General features: G+C 37.3%; 1 protein-coding gene across 11 annotated transcripts in view; it reads right to left on the reverse strand.

Annotated features, from left to right (window-relative positions):
* LOC132141605 (autism susceptibility gene 2 protein homolog) overlaps positions 1-22,237 on the reverse strand; it is a 261,214-nt gene extending 238,977 nt beyond the window's left edge. For all 11 annotated transcript variants that reach the window (XM_059551281.1, XM_059551283.1, XM_059551282.1 and 8 more), the window contains exon 1: positions 21,382-22,237. In XM_059551281.1, coding sequence (XP_059407264.1) covers positions 21,382-21,654 — 273 coding nt within the window. In that variant the 5' untranslated portion in view covers positions 21,655-22,237. The remainder of the gene's footprint in view (positions 1-21,381) is intronic.
* Between the last annotated feature and the right edge of the window lie 1,096 nt (positions 22,238-23,333).

The following is a 23,333-nucleotide window of genomic DNA, read 5'->3' on the forward strand; positions in this document are numbered from 1 at the left end:
CTCAGTAAACACCTCTAACAATAAAAAACCTGTAATTTCTAAGTCAAATGAATCAATTCAACACGATCTATAGGTCAATGAAAATAGGTCATTAAAATGGTTGCATTTGGAGGACACTCTCTGTATTCAGTCTCTCTACTCTAGCCTAGAGACAGAGAGAAAGAGAGAGAGACAGAGAGAAAGAGAGAAAGAGGACAAAACCAGGCAGCCAGGGTCATAGAGACAGAAATAGAGACATGAAAAGAAAAAACGGACAGTTGAAGAAAACCGAGGGAGAGAGAAGGAATGACTGACAGTTGGCATCTGGCTGAAGGATGTTTTGGTGGGGTATGAAGCAGCTGGCGTCTCAACAGAGATAAAATCAACATCATATACATCCTTAAAACCAAAGGCTCTTTTGTGGCAGCTCATTAGGTTCATTTTTGCTGTACAAGGTTCTCAAATGGGTTATATGGAAATTACAGTTTTTGATGTTACATCAAAATTGATGTTAGCTAAAGAGGTCATTTTTAGAATAATTTTATTTAAAGATTGTGAAGACTCGTTTTCTATGCAACAATATCAAATTCAAATCTTTAAGAAATTAAATAAATAAAACTGAGTAAATTAATTTATTAAGTGCATTATTTATCAGTCCATTTATTAATCTAAAGGGGAAAATAATAATAAAGAAAAACCTTTTAATGTCTTACTTTACTAGCTCTCACCTCCACCTGTCAAGTCAGACACTTTTCACTTTCCAATCAGTTCCAGACAGATAAATTCAAAGCTAATGCTGCTTTTTTTGACTTATTCAATATCCTTTATCAATGTCACATTATAGAAATGTAATTGGTTGTAAATGCAGTTTTTTTCATGCCGACTTAAATCCCCAGAAGTTGTTTTCTAAAGAACTAGCAATTCTTTGAGAACATTCTAAGGCATCTAACTTTTCTGGCTCTGACTATAACCTTTTTTTCAACAGTGTACAAAAGCATTGTCTGTACCAATGCTGGCATGTTTGTTGTCGTAAACTTTGTCCAGACAGTATCAATCCCCAGCATGATGTTAAAAAAAATCTGTTTCCCTCACACCCTTGAAGGCGACCATCACAGCTTTAGCGTCATGCTAACTCCTTCACAATAGGCTTTAGAGAGACTGTGCAAATCGCAGTGGCTTAGGAGTGCTCCCGAACAATGGCTTCTTGTGTGTGTCGTGAATTCCTACTGCTAGCAGATGGCCAAACTTCTCCCTTTCATTCTGACAGAACTGTGAGGCAGTGTGTGCGCGCGATAAAGAGAGATGGTCTGTTGTGAACTTGTGTTGACGAATTAAACCAACCATTACTGCTTCAGCCAAGAGACAGATCTCCTCCACACTAGATTATAAATGTTAAGAAAGCATAAATATCACAGCATTAGCCGATTCTTTAAAGTAGTTATCACAGCAGGCTCTCGGGTCTCAGAAAAAATGAAACTGAATTGAAAGTGTGGGGGGAAAAAAAGACAAATATTAATACATAACTGACAAAGATAGCCGAAGACCAAGATCTTTTTTTTATAGGAATTAATACCTTTATTCAGAGAGGATGCATTGAATTGACAGTGTCAGTAAAGGCATTTATAGAAGAACGATCCAAACCCATTTACAGTTTTATATTTTTAATTTCCTTGAATGAGAATCCAAAAAAGGTCCATATTTTGCTAAAAAAGCATGTTATGACAGCCGTGTTAACATTAGTTTCCACTGAATTGGCTCATGCTACAGTTTTAATATACTTTGATGACAAACAGGAAATGTTTATGATTCAGTGGCATCGTATTAAAAGGGTCTAATATGACAAAATATTTATATTTCAAATAAATGGTGTTCTTTTCATCTTCAGGAAATCCTGAAAAACCACTGAAAGTCACTGAAAACTGGAGGAACGATGCTAAAAATTCAGCTTTGCATCACAAAAATAGCATTTTAAAATGAACTGAATTCAATAATGCTTTTAATTGTATTTTTTGGGGGGTTTTACTGTATTTTTTATTTTTTTTATCAGCCTTGGTGGGCATAAGAGACCTTCTAAAAGTCTTATTGAGCACATTCGTAAATTAAAAAAATTAGAAGACAAAAACATAAATAAATTAACAAGCACTTCTGCTTTTTGACTCTTGTTATTGGGGCATAACAGTACAGTAATAGTTCCCATGTGGCAGTAAGTATCCTAGCTGATGTCAATTATTAAAATGATTGCCTTCTGCGCATCGTATAGCAGTAAATCACTTGGCGAGACTGTATTTTACATGTCAGGTATGTGCTCTGCTCAACAGATGTGAGGATGCAGTCCAAACCCTCAGCGCTTTTCAGACTCTCCAAGGACAGAACTTGGTCGAAAATATACCATTTCATCCTCTCTCTATATTTCAGCTTTACAGGGCTGCTCTTGACGAGTGATACCAGACTCCTCGCCTGATAAATCTGATAACAATTGAATGCTGCTCCTTCCAGAATCAAGGATTTACAGTTCTGGCCAAAACACCTCACAGCTGCTACACTAAACTGCGGCTTTGCTAGAATTTTGAATGCTTTTTAATACACTTAAGACCATTTTATAAAGCTTAGCCAAGTGTGTGTGAGTGCGCAGGCGTTGTGTTTAGTGCATCCCTTGAGGGGGGATTAAAATAATGAGTGTTAACGTGTGTCTGTGCACATATGCATGTACAGTACAAGTGTCACTAAGCGTGAGGTAAATCAGCGTTTACAAACAGCCCGCTGCGGGTCATTACATCTTACCTTTGGGGAGACAGTTTTTGGGGCAAATGCACTGACCCGTGTAATGTGAAAAAAAAGGAGAGAGAAATACACACATCTACCAAGAACTAAATGTAACTTTGCCTGTGAAAAAAACACACCAAATCAGACCAAACAGTGATGATTTGTCAGAAATGCAGCATATGTATTATTATAGGGCAGCAACCACTAAGCTATAAAAAAAAAACTATATTAAGTGCTAACGAAAATAATTTGATTATATGGTGTATAAGCACTATGCATGCATGGCAATCACTCACCGGTTGTGTCATTGCTTTACAGATTGAGCCACATGACCTAAGATTTCCTAAACAAAATCTAAACATGAAAATGCATTTTATAAAGTGCTTTACATGTGGCTTGCTGTATAATGTGCTTTGACATATGTGTGCAGTTTCACTTTGTTTTACTCATCCTCAGGCCATCCTATATGTATAGGAGTTTGTTTCTTCATTAGAATTAGAGAAATGTAGCATTGCATCAGTGTCACATCAATGGATGCTCTGCAGTGAATGGGTGCCGTCAGAATGAGAGTCCAAACAGCTGATAAAAACATCACAATAATCCAAAAGAACTCCAATTAACATCTTGTGAAGTGAAATCTGTAGGGTTGTGAGAAACAAATCCATCATTATAGCATTTAATTTTTAAATAGCTGCTTCCAGCTGAAATATGAGTCAAAATATGAATATAAAAATATAAAAGTGCTTTCTCCCAATAATACAATTTTTTACAATTTGTTTTCATCCGATAACCCAAATTACCCAAAAACAAAAATAATTGTGAGTTGCATTATTCACATGCACATTTACTGTATGTTCATTAAATAGTTTTGAGGCATGAGGATCAGGTCACCTAAAGTTCAGCGATGATATGCAGCGACTTGCCTTGATTTCTCTCACTCCTTCAGTCAAGGGCCAACACGAGATAAGTGTTACAAAATGTCATTATTCAAGGATGCTGGTTGTTGCCGGCAAGTGTTTTCTTTTCATTCAGGGTTAGTACAGTATGCATGCATGTATGTGTTTGTGCTGCTTATCATGTGGATTTTTGCCATATACACCCCTCCTCGGACTGTAAAAGAGAAGGAATTTTTGTATTCCCTCCCTGATGCATGTAATACATTTCTTATTGTTTAGAATAAAACAGCTCATTTGCAGTTCGTCCATCAACAGACCAGCAGAGATGGATATCAAAACCCACATCACACCACAAGTACAGCTGTGAAACATCTTACAGGCCTGACAATAAACATGAGAGATGACGGAGACAAACGTGGGCAAAATGCAATCAAGTTTAGAATAAAAAAATTAAATAAAAACAAAGGAGGTGAGAAGGTCTCCCAGTACAGTTCTGTCTCGACCGTATCAGGAGGCAGATTGTGAGAGCTCCAATGTATGATCAAATCTTTAGTTATTAAGTATTTAACTAAAGAACAAAAGCAGAGTCCTGCAAAAGTACGGACAGGTACATCTCTGGACGTGTCAAGAGATACAAGGTGCTGTATAAAGATAAGTTTATATAATTTTAAACTGTTTTAGGGAGTGAGGTGGTACAATACTTTGGTTCTCAAAGTGTAAAGCCTGAATAACACAGAGTTACAGAAGACATTTGTGTTTGAAGATATAAACTTATTTATAACTACATAAGTCAACTCAAGCGTCTAGACCAGAACTGTTGTTAACTAAAACTATTACACATAGTTTCCATGAATAAAATAAAACACAAGCAAATAAAAGTGAAAAATAACCAGAACAAATTTACATTGAACTACTAAGATCACTAGATTATAAAGGCCTAAATATTCGAAAAAGAAAAAAATAGAAATAACTAAGACTTAAAATAAATAACTTTATTTAAAAATAAAAAGCCCTTTCAAAATAATAAATAAACACTATAAATATGATATTCTGAATAAAATAGTTTTATTTGTTATATTACAACAAATAAAAGTTAATAGATACTATAATAGTATAGAAATAACACTGGTCTACACTCCCACTGTGAGTGAATGCATGACTGCGTCAGTAGGCATGGCATGTGCTTAAAAACAGCCATACTAAGTGTCCCACACACACACAGAGAGAGAAAGAGAGAGAGTGCTAAATGTTAATGCTTCTCTGCCCTTGGCATCTGGAAGTTCAATTACACTGAAAGTCAAGCGACTGACAGTGAGTGCACAGAAGCACTGATAGTTAGAAAGAAAAACAACACTGCTCCAGTAACAAAGTCAAAGAGAAGGACAGACGAGGAGAAAGAGAGAGTTACAGACAGATGACATTCAACCTGCCAAAACGGTTTCTGGATGTCAGTCTGGCAGCTGCTTCAGAAACGGTGCTCGCTTTGCAACAAGCTCACACTCGTACTAGCTAAAACAATCGAAGATGGATTGAAAATGGATGTTTGAAGAAAGGCAAACACAGTCCATCACTGGCAGCATTAGGCCAGAGTCAGTATTATTCCAGCAGTAGAAAATCGCCACACTTAGCGGCTGACATAACAGAGACTCCTGTTATTACACGTCCTGAGGCCATTTCAGCTGTCAATCATCTAGAGTGATGATTATGAGGTCACATGTTCTGTTTTAAGTGTTTCCACTGTAGCCACTAACTACTCTGGGCACAGTGCAAAACTGGGCATCTGTCTGTAATTTTTCTATACAATTACTTTCATGTGACTCATGACTTTTGCAAAAGATTGTGCTGTATTAGAGAATTAGATGTATAACTTTAGCGGATATATTTCTGGGTGCAACAACCTAGTCAAACAACAAATGCAATTTTTTTTTTTACAGAAATGAATACTTTTATTCGGCAAGGATGCACTAAATTGATAAAAAAAATATAACAGTAATGTATGCATTACAAAATATTGTCATCTTCTATAAACTTTTTCTATTCATCAAACCCTGAAATATGAAGAAACACAACCATTTCAGCTGCAAGATATGTTTCTTGAGCAGTAAGTGGATGATATGAATGATAGTGTATCTGTAAAACAATCTTCATCTTTATTGCCAGAAATAAAACGGCTAAATGAACCAGTCTTTATGTCGATAGTCAGCTATAGATTAGCAGTGAAAAATAACAGAATATTATTTCCCACTAAACATTCAACTGATGTTGTCTTTAAAGGTCTGAACTTGTAAAAATCTGGTCATTCATGAACTACATAGTGTTTTTAACAAGACCTTTAACCTTACTGCTCAAAGACTGGATCGTCCCTAAAAGCTAAAAGTTGCTCTGCATGAGAAAGCATCTGCTACATGACAAATCACTTCCATTCCCGTTCTCCCAACAGTGTACACAATGAACCAATTACTTTATTAAGCCAAGCATAAAATGGCAGTAAATAGTATAGCCTCAGTATAAACACACTAATAGAGCGGCTACTACCCTCAAGGACAGAAACCGCTGCTCTGGTGTCTACGAGAGCAGAGGAATGGCGGGTTCAGCAGAGGCCTGTTTGCATGCAATCACATCTGTCATGCTTGTGCATTGCTCTCGTGTTTCCTCTGAGGGAAAGAGAAAAATAAATCTGACCTCACAGTTGCCAAAACAACCATTTATCATAATCATTAGAGATTTCTGCAGTGGATGCAATGACACAACAACAAAAAAAAAACTTGCTGTTATCAAGCTGTGCATGTAATGCAAGACACTGCGGAGATATAAAAAAAGAAAAACGGCAGAACAAAAAGCCTCAGTAGCACACAAGTCTAGAATGCCTTCTAGGCATGAAACAGATTTGAATCTACTGATGCACAGATTTCATCTCTGCTGTTTTTCTTTTGCTTGTGAGGAGCAGTAAAACAACACTAAATGCCATTTAGAGGAGCGTCCTTGTCGTTTTTTTGGCTGTGCACTGCAGAATCTCTCAGACGTTGTTGGTTTTCTTTCACATCCTTTTTATCTTTGCCATTCACAAGCATGCATTACAAGGGTGAACACATGAGCACACAGTCATGCCAGCGTTCTTCTGAATACTGATGGGGTTCTGCCAAAGAGGAGGACTGAATAAAAATCAGTACAGGAGAGAGGTGTGCGTCCCAGGAAAGGTCATCCATCGCTTGACTGGGACCTCCGATGACCTAAACCGGAGGACTGCATCAGCAAGCACAACATGAGCATTTCTGTGTGTGTGTGTGTGTGTGTGCGCGCGCATGCTCTGCCTCGGCTACACGGCTGAACTTGATGTAAATAAAGCACTTTCTGCTATCCCAGCTTATTATGCAAAGAATATGTCTAATCATCTGTACGTTGATCTACCCGATAAGCATAAACAATGATACTATTAATCTAAATAAAACCAGATATTGCTAAGTGCAAAAAAGCTGCTCCACACAAAATCATCGTGTTATCTGGTTTGACTACAAGATGCTTTTAAAGCACATTTGGTAATGCAACATGGATAAACCAGCTTTCATCAACAGAAAAGAAGCCTCCATGGTTTCCCAACAAAATAAAAGCTTGATGGATTCAAATAATGTTTGAAAATGAAGACCGACATGAAAAGTAATTTTAGAGTTATACTGTAAAATGATGATGATTAATAATATTTATAATTCTTAAGTACTGTTTTTATTTTAGTTAAATAATAATAATTTTTAAATAGTAATATGTATACATTTATCAATACTACTACTACTACTACTAAAAATATTAATATAAAAAGAATGATAATAAGAACTATTTATATTTTAGTTGAAAAGCAATAATTAAAAAAAATTTAATTAATCATTGTTATTTACCAATACTAATGCTACTATTAATAATAATAATAATAATAATAGATTATTATACATTATTATTTTTATTATTGTAATATTGATGTATAGATCAAACATTTGGGAAACATTGCACAGCCCTACAAACAAACATAGCAAAGCAGTCGTAGCCAACCAAGATTGACTAATGTGTTGAATTTGGGGTGTGATCTGATTGGCTAAGCAATGCATCTCTAGGGACAGCAGAAGAAAATGAGAGGCTGTAACACACCATAAGGATGTGGAAAGCACATCCATGGATCTCGACAAAACAAGTACGACTTTCTTTTAACAGAATACTGTTAAAGAATATTACTAGAGAAAAATTAGTTTAAATCAATTCACAAATCCAGTCTAATGATTTGTTCACAATTCAGACTGCTCCAGTTCAACTCCACTTCAGAGGAGGAGACTATTACGAGCAAAGCTACTGTAAAACTTTGAAGATATATAAAAGGAAGTTTAATGCCAAGGAGGTGAGAAAATTACATTATTTGAATTACTGGGCGAACTGTTCCTTTAACGGTCTCGGTTGACTTGCTCTGTAGCACACAGCACTTTGCCTTTTGAAATAAATCTATGTCAAGTTTGGCATCTTGTCAGGTTTTCAGTTGGAGACAGTATGCTTGGGTTTGTTTGTTTGTGTGTGAGTATCTGTGTGAGCATGTGGGTAGACGAGAGCAGAGCACTGCCATTTTTAGCAGCCTGCTAACAAACTGATTATGTCTAACACGATGTTTTGAGAGCCATCACATACATAAACACACTACATGAGGTGCTTAGAGAGAGAGAGAGAGAGAGAGAGATAGAGACAGACAGACAGACAGCAACAGGAAGAGAAAATACAGCAGGCGACAGAGCAGAAAACTCTGCTGCCATTTCTTTCTGATTACTGCAGAACTGTTTGAGATTTCCATATGCAAGTATAAAAACTTTCCAAAAGTTTTGCGGTCATATCTGTTCTAGTCAAGTCCTTAACATTTTATCATTTCAAGAGCAAGAAGATTAATTTAAAGAAATCATGTTTGGTGACAGTAAGGTTTTTAAAAGTCTCATGCTAGACTGCATTTACTTAATCAAAAAATAGAGTTAAAACAGTAATATTGTAAACTATTATTACAATTTAAAAAAAGTCACAGATGTAAACTAGCTATTAGCTAATTCTGGTGCAATTACTTTTAATTGTGCATTGTCCCTGTAAAAATAAACAAAATGAAAAATGAGAAGTTACCTATTTTAATCTATTTGAAAATGTTATTTATTACTGTGATTCAGCTGAATTTACTCCAGTCTTCAGTGTCACATGATCCTTCAGAAATCATTCTAAAATCCTGATTTGCTGCTCAAGAAATATTTCAGATTATCATCATCAAAGTTGAAAACAGTTGTGCTGCATAATATTTTGTGGAGACTTTGACGAATTTCTAAGTTCAAAAGAACATAATTTCTTTGCATCCTCAAATTAACTAATTGCCATGACTTTAGTTTTAGTGTAAACAACCAATTTTACTTTTGTCTGCTGAAGAAAGAATCATTTGGGTTTGAATCACAGCTAGTGGTCGACCTGAAAAATGCCAAATATCGGCCGATATATCGGATTTGGCTCACACTCGCTCTCTCGTTCATCCTCGTCGTTAACAGTTCTGTCTAATACGGATAGAAGTCTGTCTAATAATCAGATAGAACGGTTAAACAAAGGAATTAATGTATACAAAAAGTATTATAAGGATTGCTTTTATATTAGGCCTATTAGTAATAGAAAGGCAAACATTACTTCCTTTGTTTACTTCCTTTTTATTATATTTTTATTAAATATTTATTTGTGAAAAATACATTGTCATCTAAAGTATAAGTATGGTTTATTTTACACATTTTTAAAAAATCATATCGGCGTTATATCGGTTATCTGCCCCCCTGCTTTCCAAGATATCGGCATCGGCTGTCAAAAAACACAGCATTTCATACTAAGAGATTATAAAACGATTAAAATCTAAGCATTTATCAATCTTGTCATGCCTACGGAAAGTATATTTAAGCATCAGATTTCCAAATGAAAGCTCACTCTCTAACACTTTGGTCTCAGGAAACTTGACACATGTGAAATTCAGTCCAGGACTCTCAGCAGTAAAGCAGCGCCCAGAGAATTCAACAGTGAAGTGATTAGTTGTGTATACATTTTAAAAATGCCCGCAATGCGGTCAGCACCCCGGATCACAAGCCAGCAGCACTCTACGACCAACAGCCTAGAGAAATTCTAGCAAGATTTCAAAGGACCAAACGCCACAGAGGCATTTCATAGCTGTGTGTGAAGCATGTATGAGCACCACACCCATGTGTCAGCAGGGTTTGGAGAGATTATTGCGGGGCTGGTGCCAACCACCCCACCTCCCCTTCTCCATGGAGTGCAGACCAACAAATAAAATAGGTGTTGTGTAGTACAACATACAGCTAGAAGTGAGAATCACAGCAATTTCGCAGCCTAAATAGACATGCTTTGAGCTTTTCCAAAAACGTAAGGTCAGGAAATCACACAATTAGTGATTACTTTGACCAAAGCTTTGTTAGATCTCTCTCTGGCTCTGTGAAGCGTTAAGGAAGTGGCGTTGAGACAGAAACACCATTGTGCTTTCTGCACTAAACAATGGCTGTTATTTAGCCTGTGGGGTCCAAATGAGTGTTAGCTCATTTACTCTTTATGTCTGCCAAAATTCCTGATATGGATCCTATTACAAAACCAATAAACAGCCAGACAGTGTGCCAGTTCTGAAGCATACAGAATAAACCTGCCCAAGGCACGGGCTGCGGGAGTCCAGATTTTCTGAAAAGAGAAGTGAATGGCTCTTAAGACTTAACCGAGGTGGTCTTCTACATCCTCTAGGAAAAAAGAAACTGCCAAATCAAAAAGTATCAGCCAGCCATAATAACAAAAGAATCCCAACAGTAATTCAATCGTTCAACCTCCACTGCACTAAAAAAGGTGTTAAAGTGGTCATGAGCAATTTAATTAGGAAGAAAGAATTGAAAAGCGACCTTCAAAAAATTAGATGCATAAACTATTTTACAAAATATTTTGCTGCTCAAAAATAAGTTAACAACAGGCAAGAGATCACATAATTGACAAGCTGACTTTGATTGGTCACACACACACAATTTTTTTTTAGCAAGTAGGCATTATTTAGAATCTTTTAGAACTTATTTTTTAGATTTTAATATTTTACAGAAATGCTTCTTTTCAACTATCCATTCATCAGTGAGAACTGGAAAAAAGTATCAGATTTTTTACTATTTCACAGTAATGCCGTTTTACTGTATTTTTGATCAAATAAATGCAGTCTTGGTAAGTATAAAAGATGCAAATGTTCAAAAACATTTACAGATCCCAAAAAGAACAGTAGTGTGATGTTTGAAAATTATTGAAAACTATATTAAGACTGGCTATAACAACTTTTTTTAAAGGCTTATAGGGTTTTACAAATATAAGTAACAAATATAGGATATATTGTATAGGAAACAAAACAAAAATATTTCTCAATCTTTTGAATTTAAAGACTATGAAAACATGTACCGTTCAAAAAAAAAAAACATGTATTGAGCAAAAACAGTTTATTTATATCTTCATGGTTATGACACAATGTTGTTACATATTTCACATTCAAAAAACATTAGCCAATCCAAACAGTGCATCAATCAGCTTTAAAAATACAGTCCAAAAGTCCACCCATGTGATAAAGACCAGTTAGCATGGGCTGTTTAATCATCTTGTTAGAAGCTTTCACTTAGAAACACCAATCTGAAAGTAAAAAGCACTGCGATGAATTGGAAAGCTAACAGACAGCGGTTATATAACATTAAATTAAAAATTTTCATGCAAGAAACATTTGCATTAAAAGTGGACCTTGAGGAAAAATGACAATGATGAAAAAGTGTTATGACCCCGTTATTTCATGATGTTGCATTTATGAAGTGTGCTAAATCCACATCCATCACTGCTGTCATCTGATGTCATGTCACTAAGGTTAAAACATCGGACAGAAAAAGACAATTTTCCACTAACAACTGGAATACAGTTGACTGGAACTGACGGCAGTCAAGCACAACAGTGTCCCTCCCCGCAGACTAGGGTTTTTTTCTTTTATTTCTAGTCAAGTGTCACTCATGTGCTGTAGCAGCAGTGTGTGTGTGTGTGTGTGTGTGTGTGGGCATGTGTGTGTAGCAGTGTGCTATTTCCAGCCTCAACGCAGCCAGACTGTGAGGGCCTCTCTGTTGCTCAGTCGAAAAGCTACAACATCAACATAACAGCTGCTCCCCACAAACACCATTTGACCATGTGAAAAACACGCTGTATATAGCCTCTAATGGCATTTACATGAGAAAAAGAAAAGAAAAAAACAATGCCGTAGACACACAGCACAGTATTTCCAAGATAACAATTTCAATTAGATATACTAAATACTACAAAGTCAAAAGCTATACTTCAGAACAGCAGTTCTCAAATGGTTTCATCTATTAGAAACCAAAAATATTTCAATAAATCAAAATTTAACCCAAATAGAAAGTGTTCTATAAATGTACTTACCATCAGGCCATTCGATTGTAAATTAGTTCCTTTATAAGAATGGATTTAGCCTTCCATCACTTTCTCACCAATGGATCCTGAATGGGTGCCGTCAGAATGACAGCTGATAAAAACATCACAAAAATCCACACGCAACTCAACCTACAGCTTTTCACTTCACAAGACATTAACTGATGGTCTGGAGAGGTGTGGAACACTTGTCAAATACCGTGATGTTTTCATCATTCTGACGGCACCCATCCACTAAAGTGGATCCCATTGTGAGGTGTTCTAATGAAGATGGACTGACGGTGAGTAAATTTTCAGTAGACTTCCAATTTTGGGTGAACTTTTCCTTTAAAATCAAACATTAAAATGTATTGATATTACCATGAATTGCATAGGCCCAACAATATGCAGAATAACTAACATGACAGACTTGTAAATGCTTAAACAGCAGTGAAAGTGTTATTTGCAGTCTGCATGTTTCTAAATGACAGTCGAATTGCAAAAGGTTCATGCTCTCAGCAGCCAGTAATTCACCACACACATCACAATGTGGTCAGCACAAATCATGTTTATCCTCTGTAAGTGAACCCATATTTAATGTTGTGTGGTTCATATTTCTCTCAAAGAATGAGGCTAGTTTTAAGTGAAAGACACATCCATGATGAAAAACAATACAGTTTTATTGGACATGTGTCCTTAGATGATAAAAAATAAAATACATAGAAAGCCCTTTATAAAAAGATATGCCTATTTATTTCACTGTACAAACTATCCATGATTATTAAAAATTACTAGCTACTTCTCCAAGTTTATGTCTATGGCGATTCACGCATGCATGTTACTCCGCAGCGGTGACAACCCAAACAGGCTACAATAGTCCAAAAATAATCATTTTATTTTATAATCATAATTATTTTAAATGTACCATAGTGATTTGGGATTAGACAAAAAGGTGGTTTGGTAGATTAATGTATGATGTAATCACTCATTATATACAGTACAGTATATAACCTACAATATGACATATTTTCAGTTGTTTCACACTTTTTTGTTATGTATATAATTCCATATATAATTCCACATGTGTTAATTCATAGTTTTGATGCCTTCAGTGTTACTCTACAATTTTCATAGTCATGAAAATAAAGAAAACTCTTTGAATGAGAAGGTGTGTCCAAACTTTTGGTCTGTTCTGTACATTTTGCAAATTCTGAACACGGTTCAAGCTACATAGTGTTGCTTTAACAGAGCCACTGTTCTGGAACACACAAATGACTTTGTTTACATAGTAATATTAGCAATAATCAGAGTAAGGACAGAGTACATGATACGAGCAGACCTCTTCATTCCAACTTGCACGCCATTTTCATTTTTCTGATTATTCACCAAGTATGGTTATTTTTACCATTATTTGCACACTGCACAGCACAATTAAACTAGCGTATGTTACTGGCCACTGTTTATTGTGATTAAAACAGGCATGCACCACATAGATTAATGTCATAATGGTTACTACGATAATGAGATTAGTTGCATTATTTTAATCGTTTGCATTATGAGGGTGCATGTAAACACACTCAATGACTCTGGCACAATAATCCTGTTCTAGAATGTTCATATCACACCTGTAAGATTGCTGGCACATGTCTTTCCAAGTCATCAGACCCCCATCCAGAACTTGCCTACAGACAATAAAACCGCATCTACACTGGAAGCAACCAGCATCGACTCCCGCCGTGACAGCTTGAGGATGTCTACTCTGGAAGTGTTGATGCTGCACGTCAATGTTCACTAACCACAGATCATCACTACGCTCGAGACTACACTTCAGCAGAGCAACAGTAAAATGGAAGAATACCTTGGATAACAAAAAAAAAAACCTCTTATGAACTGTAAACTTTTGAACAGTAGCGTTTATATATTTTTTCGGCATATAAAAATATCTGTACAGCCTAGGTCTTCACTATGAAGTTACGCAGTAATAGACAAGTTAGCCTATATGGGTATGCTTTATCTGTCAGTTTTCTGGAAAGGTGTGGCACTGCTATGGTTACACCTCTGTTCTATAAGTCCTACTTATTTCTAATTCTGTACAAGCATACCTGCTGTATCTAATCAGAATCTTAGTCTCCACTTAACCATTTAAAAGTCTTGGAATCACAGGGGACGAGTTTGGTGGAGAGTTCCAGAGAAAAGCAGCTCTGGCTCTCTGGCTGTTTTTGGCTCATGCTGGAGGAAATATGATTATGCAGAAGTGGAACAGTTTCATCAGCACCTGGAGCGGTGCGTGAGAGGGAAGGTTAGGGTCGAAAATAGGGGGGGGGATTTATGAAGTGAGCACATACTTTAGCCCTGGCAGGAAGTCATTAAGCTGTAAGCCAGAATACAGAGTGAAGCACTGGCATCTGAGCCACTGCTGCGGCCTTCCAAGCAGAGCAGCGGCTGTACCTTTAAACGCTACAGTATCTTGTTCGTCATTTCAGCCATCTTTTAGTCAAACAATCAAGATGACACCTCTTGAACTGTCAGCCAGCGGTGGTGGTGAAAGGGCAGCGTGGTCGCTCAACTTCCGTTTATGTGCTGCTGACGCTGGCTAATTCAGAATGATGTTTATACGCAGTGTGTTATTCTAGACAGAAAAAGAAAGGATATCCCAGCTAACAGTGAAGGTTCTCAGAAATGTACATTCTGGCCAGGTTCTCTCAAAGCTATGAACAAATGTTTTGTTCCAGTAACATTGATAGAATGTATGTGCTCTTTAAAAATGTTCTTATAGTCTTAGCACAAAAAAAAACACTATATACAGATTCATGCACCTTTTAATTTCTTAATATTGAATATAGTAGAGAAACTTTTTGGTCAAACAGAAAGCCAATGTCACTATTTCCAGGGCTGTTGAATGCTTGAATCTGATTGGCTTTTGAATGTTCCAAAGCATGCAGTTATTTACTGGGAAACGCACAGATAAAGTAGTTCCAGGCAGGTCTTGATCGCATTAAATGCCATATCACATATTATATGCCCATATCACGTCGCCAAATGATTTTTCAAAAGGTCCTTACCACCTACAGCAGCAAAAGAGCCAAAACACACAACAACACTGACCAAGTAAATAAATATAGTAAACAATACAAAAACAACAAAATTGCCACAAAATTACGTTTTATTATGTATGGAAAGCACAGCCTATTTCTCCTGCTCTCTATCCCTTACAAATGCACATACACACACTACGGACACACACTCGCACACACAGAAACATGTTGCCAGCTATGCTTTGGCGATTTATCAGTAAAATAGCTTAGCAACTTCAAAGCTACATGACATCTCTCACTAGCGAGATAATTACCGCAAATAACAACCGCACTGTTGTTGAAGCAGATAAACTTACAGTTTCGCTATTAGAGACACTTAATATACGTATCTCTCAAATACAACATCAGAAAAATGTCTTGAGGTGGTGACCATAGTATAAGTTGAACAATGAAAATACTGCACACTAGGGCTGTCACTTTTAGTTCTAAAATCGATTGCACAATCGATCGGACCAACCAAAAAGTTTCGAAAATGAAAATAAGGAATCGATTTTAACCAAATATGTACACTATTAATTTAAAAAAAATAAACAATTAAAAAATATGTAACAAAACTCACAAACAAGCAGAAAAAGAAAATAAATAATTCCGAAAGTGCAGTATGCGTTGCGAAAGCTAGACAGCGCCTTACGCGCCTATAGGACCCAGTGACGTCGAAAGCGACCTCTCTGTGTTCACACCAAATGCGAATAGAGCATCTGGCGCGAATGATTTCAATGTTAAGTCAATGTAAAGATACGTTTACGCGCGTCTGGAGGTCTCGCGGCGCGGTAGATGCGAGTTCGCCTCATTCGCGCATCTAGTTACAGGAGATTCTGAGTTATGAAAAGGACCATTGCAAGCCGGCAGCGACTGGCTTTTGTGGTGGAAAATTGGCAGTAATACCCCCACCTTGCGCGGCTGTACCTGAGTGTCCCTGGGACATCAGTGCGGTCAGAGCGCGTTTTCTTTTTGAACAGTTGTTTGAAATGGATTGAATCATTATTTAAAACAATCTTGGAGATTTTTGAATTGCCTAAATCATAAATGCAGCCGGGTTGAACCCTGCAGTGATGTTTTTCTTTTGTTATGGCAGCAGTCCCCTCTGCATATATATTTTTTCGAGAATGTTGCACTACTGTTGCTGTTTGTTATTCTGCATGAAACTTCATGCCAATAAATAAGAAATATTGCTGAGTGCTGACTTGTGCGTTTCCAGCACTCTCTTTACGTCCGTTATTTGACGTTGAAAAAGGAAACGTCTTTTTTTTAGACATGGAAAATCGATTTTACAATCGATTCAATGAACACTTATGTCTTAAAAATTGAAAATGATTTTTTCACAAAAGTGACAGCCCTACTGCACACCCAAGATGTATCATGCATTCTTTTCTAATAATTCAATGGCCCATCATCTATTACTCCTTGATTTTTTTTTTTTTTTTGGTGTATAAAAATTATTTAATTGTGCAAAATATTGCAAAAAAGTATTAAATGGAAGAACATTTTTCAAGAAGTCATCAGATCCGACGGGACAGAGAAAAACATTTTGCAATGGGTCTGATGACCTTTCCTGCTAACGCTAAGCCAATCAAGATCCAGGTTAACTCTGAAAAGGTTACATAGGCTTTAGGCCTTTCATTTCACACCAATCAACAAAGCATAAATGTACTAAGACATACTAGGACAGGGTAGGAGTGTGAGAGAGCAAGAAAGGCTTCAGAGAACCTCTCCCATCTCCATATCTTATTTCAATGTGGGAATAGCACTCTCAGCAATTATTGTTAGTATCAGTCAGACCATAAAGGCTTCTCCCGTGGAGCCGAGGCAGCTCTCTCACGTTCAGCGCAGGAGCTTGTCGACAATTGTTACGCTAATTGCTTTCACAGCAAGCGTCATTTATAAAGAAAACATGCTCTAAGACACACACAGAGGCTCAACATATAAGACTACACACACACTTATTACGGCTGTGCCAACTAGAAGCAATAATGTACGTGTGTGAGTAATACTGAGACCGATTTATCAGAAATTGCCAATATAATCATGATGATTATGTCTGCAATATTGAATAAAGAAACAATGTGAACATGGTGATGGTTTTAATTAGATTTTTATTTGACCATTAACTTTAACATTTAACTCTTTCTGTGAACCAGTGAATCGATTTAAAACAATTTAACAATTAATTTGCATCGAAAAAAATAGTTTCATGTTAAAATGTTTTAGTAAAACTATACGTATTGTAAGTGCTCTTCACTATTTATTGTGAGAGTTCAACTGATATGAATTTACGAAAATAAATAATTAAATAAATACCTTTAAAGTCATTTGGAATGCTTAATTGTAAGAATATCGGCCTATTTACTCTTATCTGGTGAATAAGTATAATGAATTACCAATAAAATAATACCAACCATAAATAATAAAATATCCCTTTTTATTTTAGAGTAAATACACAAATGTAAATGTGTAAAAATAAATAAACTAGTTTTTAGCAATCTCACCCAGCCCTGTGTGCTTTCCATGTCGAGATATAAAGTTGCAGATTTTATAAAAAAAATTTTTACTTAATTTTATACTTGTACAAGTGTTATCTGCTTGAAATACTATACATTTTGTGATCACTTACATGAACATGAAGTAGCCAATAAAATAAACTTGTTTAAAGACATTGGGTTGTTAGCAACTTCAAAGTCTTCAGGCCTTGTTTGATTTGGGCGACAAACCTGTGCATATAATGATTTGAAACTTGTTTGGAGAAATTATTCATCAACACCCAGAAACCAGACGGCAAACCACAACCACAACCAAAAGCCCTGAAAACGAAAGTCAAAACAGGCTCCAACACATCGGAAACAAGTTCATAGCAAACACTTCTATGATGTCAGAGAGAACTACACAAGTCAAAAAACATGCATATGCTCATAAATCATAGCAGAAAAACATATCCTCAAATTCAACGTGCAAGTGTTTAACAGTAATAGTTTTCACAGGATGACAAACTTGGACTAGGGAAGGTCTGCCTGTTTGAAAAGAAAACACTATTACTTAATGAGCCAAATTATGACTCCTCTCAATTTCTACCCCATTATTTTTATTGCCATTTTCAGAGGAGCACTAACGCTAGTCAGTCGTTTCAGCCTTCCCTGAACAGCTTTCTCTGCCAGCGGGTGCTTCGTGAAAAAAAACTAAATTGACAGAAAATAGTACAAGTGGAAAATAAGGTTTTCAAACTCGGCCTTGAAATTGTTTATTGCTTACCGTTTACAGTCTCTCGCAGAACATTGTGTTGACTAGTGTCGAAGTCAAACAAATACTAATGAAAAACTATATGACCTCACCGCAATGAAATCTTAAAAAAAAAAAAAAACATTATAGGTCACAGTTTTCATTATAATTCCCTCATGTCCACCTCTTCATCTCCCACACTTGCTCACTCTCTCCAAGAGACAAACATGCAGAGGTCAAAAAACATTCATCTCTCCACCCTCCTGTCTGATTTGCAATATATTTAGAACAGTTACCAATATAGGTTTGACACCTTTAGACCCGGAAATGTGCAAATATAGACACTAGGAATACAAAAACATGTTTTCATCATCATTCTCATATCTTAAAGGGGTCATGATGGGACATTAAAATATCCTTGATCTTTTGACATCTGACTGGCTCTAGGACAAGACACTTATAAATAGTTTTACATCATTGTACCACAGGCCCCTTATACTATTTTATAATGCCTTGTGACTATAATTGAGAGTTTTGGATGATGTTTTCAAAACACTTAATCATGTGCATTAGCAAGGGACCATTTAAAAATATATTTATTTTCTAAAGCAATGACGTTAGCCAATCGGTGGCTGTTAATTTTTTTTTTTTAATAAATAAAATAATTTTTACACACACAAACTTGTTTTTGTGCAAAAACTTTAAGTAAACCTCACTGAACATATTCACATAAAAAATTTAAATCCAATGACTTTAAAGAACTCACCAAACTGGAGACATCACATTCCAGTACAATGCTTTATTGAAGGCACTTCCCAAAAAATCCTGAGTTTCCACTATGATATCATCAGCCTCGCCTTTGTTTTAACTATTTATCACTGAATGTGATGTTTCTTTGTGTGTCAGTGAAGTCGTATAGTCACGATGAGACAAAACAGAGATCGGATAATGCAGAAATGCAAATGAAACACTTCACAATAACATAACATATAATTATACAATTAAAATTCCAACTTTTCCAACATCCTGTTTCCAGCAAAACCACACACACAAGCCTCCTCGTTCTCATGAGGGGGAATAACTGCAGCATCACAGAAGGATTTAAAGGGCTGGGAGGCATTATGTAATTTTGCTAAAATGCATCTCAAAGCTTTTACCACACCACATCATATCCCACAGCTGACATTTCAATCTCCCCGGAAAATTCATATACACAGCAGGTAAGCTGATTCAGAAGCAAATCATCAAGTAGCAAACAAATGCATCGGATAGATTTCTTTTCCTTTGCCAGATAGAGAGCTCTGCTCACTTAACTGTTCATCAGACATGCAAAACACGAGGAAAAGTTGAAAGAAAGATGCATTTATCTGCAGTGGCCTGAATTACGCTTCTCATGTTGGTGGATTCTCAAAAGAATCATGCCAACTAGAACATCTGCTAAATCCTAATATTAAGTGATGCGCTATGAGCAACTTACATGAGCAGAACTAGTCTCTAAGGCTCAGATCTTCACTGTTATCAGTGTTTGTTATCAAAAATGAATGCATTTATAAAAATGTAACCTGTACACATCTGCAAAGCAGAGAAATTACCACTCAATTAGCACTTTAATGTTTAAATGAACACAACCTGACTTTTTTTATATAACCGTAACACATAAATCATTCACTCTCGGGAGGTACTATGTCAACTGTTTTCACAGTCAATGCAGAAGCACATCTCTGTTTGTTTTTGTGACTGAGCTCTGTTTTACAGCTCACTGGTCATGTTAGGCCAATGTCATTTGTCATGAACGTACCCACACAGGCTCGCGCTCACTAAACAATAACCCTCCACTTCAGCTGACTATACAACGCTCCACAAGGCTGTTTGGTCAACACCTATGATGTAAAGCCATTGTTCACTTGCTCTTTTTAGCTTCTCTATCGGTACAACATGTTTAAACACACTTGATGAATCAATGATCCTGTCTGGAACACACACACACACACATTCAACTCTATGAAGGTTTACAGTAGTTCCCCTTGACTTATGGAAGCAAACAGGACATAATGCTGGTGATTTCTGTTTTGTCAATGACATGACATTTTTTGGTCAAGATCTGCCAGGCCATTCAAAAACTAACACAAAATGACTAGATCTATGTTGAACTTACAACTTTACGGTTTCTGATGATTAAAAAATAAATAAATAAATAAAGTTGGGCTTTCAGTTAGAATATCTATGCAGTGTAACTTGGATTAAATAGCAATCCCAATTATCTTTGTAGCTAGTTTGCTTTGAAATATGATTAATATTTGAGGTACACACATTAAATATCCAAATCAAAGTCAGTGTAGCACCCAACAAGTACGAAGCCATTTTTGGTCAAAACAAAAAAACAATGAAACAGAAATAATGGAGTTCACTTCCTCATAACTGTGTCTAGGGAGGTCATTGGGTTAAACGAAATTATAGATCACAGATTTATCCTTTAAAAAAAAAACTATTGCTGTAGGTCAAATGAGTAACCCCAAAAACGTCTTGATATTACATTTCAAATTATACTCCCAAGTACATTATTTTACTCCTCTTCATTAAAAATAAAAAAAACTAAACCATAAAAACCACAACTTCCCAATATGTCATGAATCTTTCAAGCACTTAAACACATGACAAACTCAGGTCACTACTGAATTCCTTGTTATTCAAAGCTCAAACAGACCCTTCATAATGTTCACTGTATTCCTCGAAGTGACCAGCCAAACAAACAGCATCAGCCGTGTGACCTCTGTTACGTCACGACGGGAACTATCACTGTATTCTGACGTCAGAAAACGCTCACACGAAACGGCACTTCTGGAATGCGACATTGCGACGAGAGCAAACACCTGTTTAGCACACGGCGAGCAGTTATGTCATCACAATCACATCAAATAAAAATAAATAATAAACTTAGACGTGTTCCGAATAACAAAACCGGTTCTTACCTCGAGACGGTCCAAACTGATGAAACTGGCTATGGCAAATCCATCAATAATATCCTCCTCTTGAGAACCAGACTCGCGTCTCTTCCTCCGGGGGGGTCTCGGGGTTTTGCTCGAGGGGGTCGAGCGCGGCGGAGCGTTTTTACCGGGACTTCGCTCCCGTTCGGAACCAGACGAGGGGCTCCGATTTTGGGCTTCCCCGGCGCGCGCCTCCCGTTTCCGTCCCCGCTCGCGCTGCGAACGGGATCTGCGACTCTGCTTCACTTTCCCTTCCATTTTAAAATCGGTGCGATGTCCTCCCTCCGCCCCCCAGCAATTTTTTTTTAATGACACTCGATCACGTCTAAACCAATCGATTCCACACGATCAATAAAACGCACCCATAGATACTGGAGCCTGTAAACAATTTACAGTATGACCTTGGATGTTTAGATCCGTAACGTGGTAAACAAACAAATGTGATCATGCGGGTTGAGCCGTGTGTGTGGTGTGTGTGTGGTGTGTGTGTGTGTGTGTGTGTGATCCAAAGCACGGCGTCACAGGATCGAAACGCCTTGCTTTATTTAAACAGGTGCGAAATGGGTGTTTAATTGCGGTCGCGTGGATTCCAAGCGCACGGCAACTTTGTTGCAACAGAATACAACAACCTCAGTGTGTATGTGTGTGTATGTGTGTGTGTGTGTGTGTGTGTGTGTGTGTGTTGCAGACCGCACGCTGGATTCACGTTGCTGGCCCTGCTTTAATTTCCACCCGATCCATGACCCGCTGTGCCAGAAATAACAATATAAGCATCCGCGTGTTTGTCAAAGAATTCACAAAAAGGAATTCATGCATCGGCAAGTTTCAATGTGAAGAGACGCCACGGTCCGCGTCCAGCTGAGAACGCTGTAATATCCCCCAGAAATCCTTCTTCAGCACACAATCCGCCAAAAACAAACCATATCCGACCAGGAAAAGAGTTCTTTATCCAGCGGAGAGTAAGTTGAACGCCTCCATTCCTGAACGCTGTCCGCGCGCCGCGGCTGAAGGGAAACGTCGTCGGCGTGTTTAATACGCGAAGCTTCGCTCGGTGGCTTTAAAGAGACAGCGGATGATTCACATCTCCTCTTCTCTCTGTTCTTGCTCGTCAGATATCGCACTGCGAAGTGTAAACGCTCGGAGTCTTACAAACTGACGTACTTCCGCCACTTCTGCGATTGCCAGAGGAAGTGAGCTGCTTTATTATATTACTCCGAGGAACTTATTTTTTGGTGGCATGTCGTTTGCAGGGTGTTTCTCGTCTGTGACGCCCGCCTGTCAGCGGGTGGGCATACAGATGCTCATCAGTGCAGGCTGCTTCGGAAGCCTCTTCTCCATCATACATTTACACCGAGAACTTGTGCATCATCTGCCTCTCTTATACATGCAATTACCTTTAACCTAGTTGCATTGAAGGGAAATGGTCAATGGTCAATTAAAAATGTCACCTCATTTGAGTTCCTGTGGCTCAAGTGGTAGAGCATTGCGTTAGCAGCGCAAGTTTGTGGGTTCAATTCCCAGGGAACACATGGTAGGTAAAAATTGTTAGCCTCAATGCACTAAGTCGCTTTGGATAAAAGCGTCTGCTAAATGCATACATTTATTTGATGCTCAGATTATTACACAGCATTTCTGGATTCTATCCCCATTATTCCTATGTACCCATCTATCCATCCATCCATCATTCTTTCTATACACATTATATCTATCTATCATCATGACTCAAGTTCAATGTCACATTTGTTTTAGTGTTTGCACAACTGAAGAGTGTTGCTGCAATCATGTCATTATTTTAAAACCAGTAAGTTGTGATTAACTGTAAGCCTGTTCACAACTCATTCATCACATTGACATGCCCAGTTTAGATTTGTGGACACAAAGCTCAGGGGAGGAAACTGATGAGACACTTCAAGCCACACTCAGCAGCCACAGACCCG

The sequence above is a fragment of the Carassius carassius genome, chromosome 5 (assembly GCF_963082965.1).
Source record: "Carassius carassius chromosome 5, fCarCar2.1, whole genome shotgun sequence".
Lineage (NCBI taxonomy): Eukaryota > Metazoa > Chordata > Actinopteri > Cypriniformes > Cyprinidae > Carassius > Carassius carassius.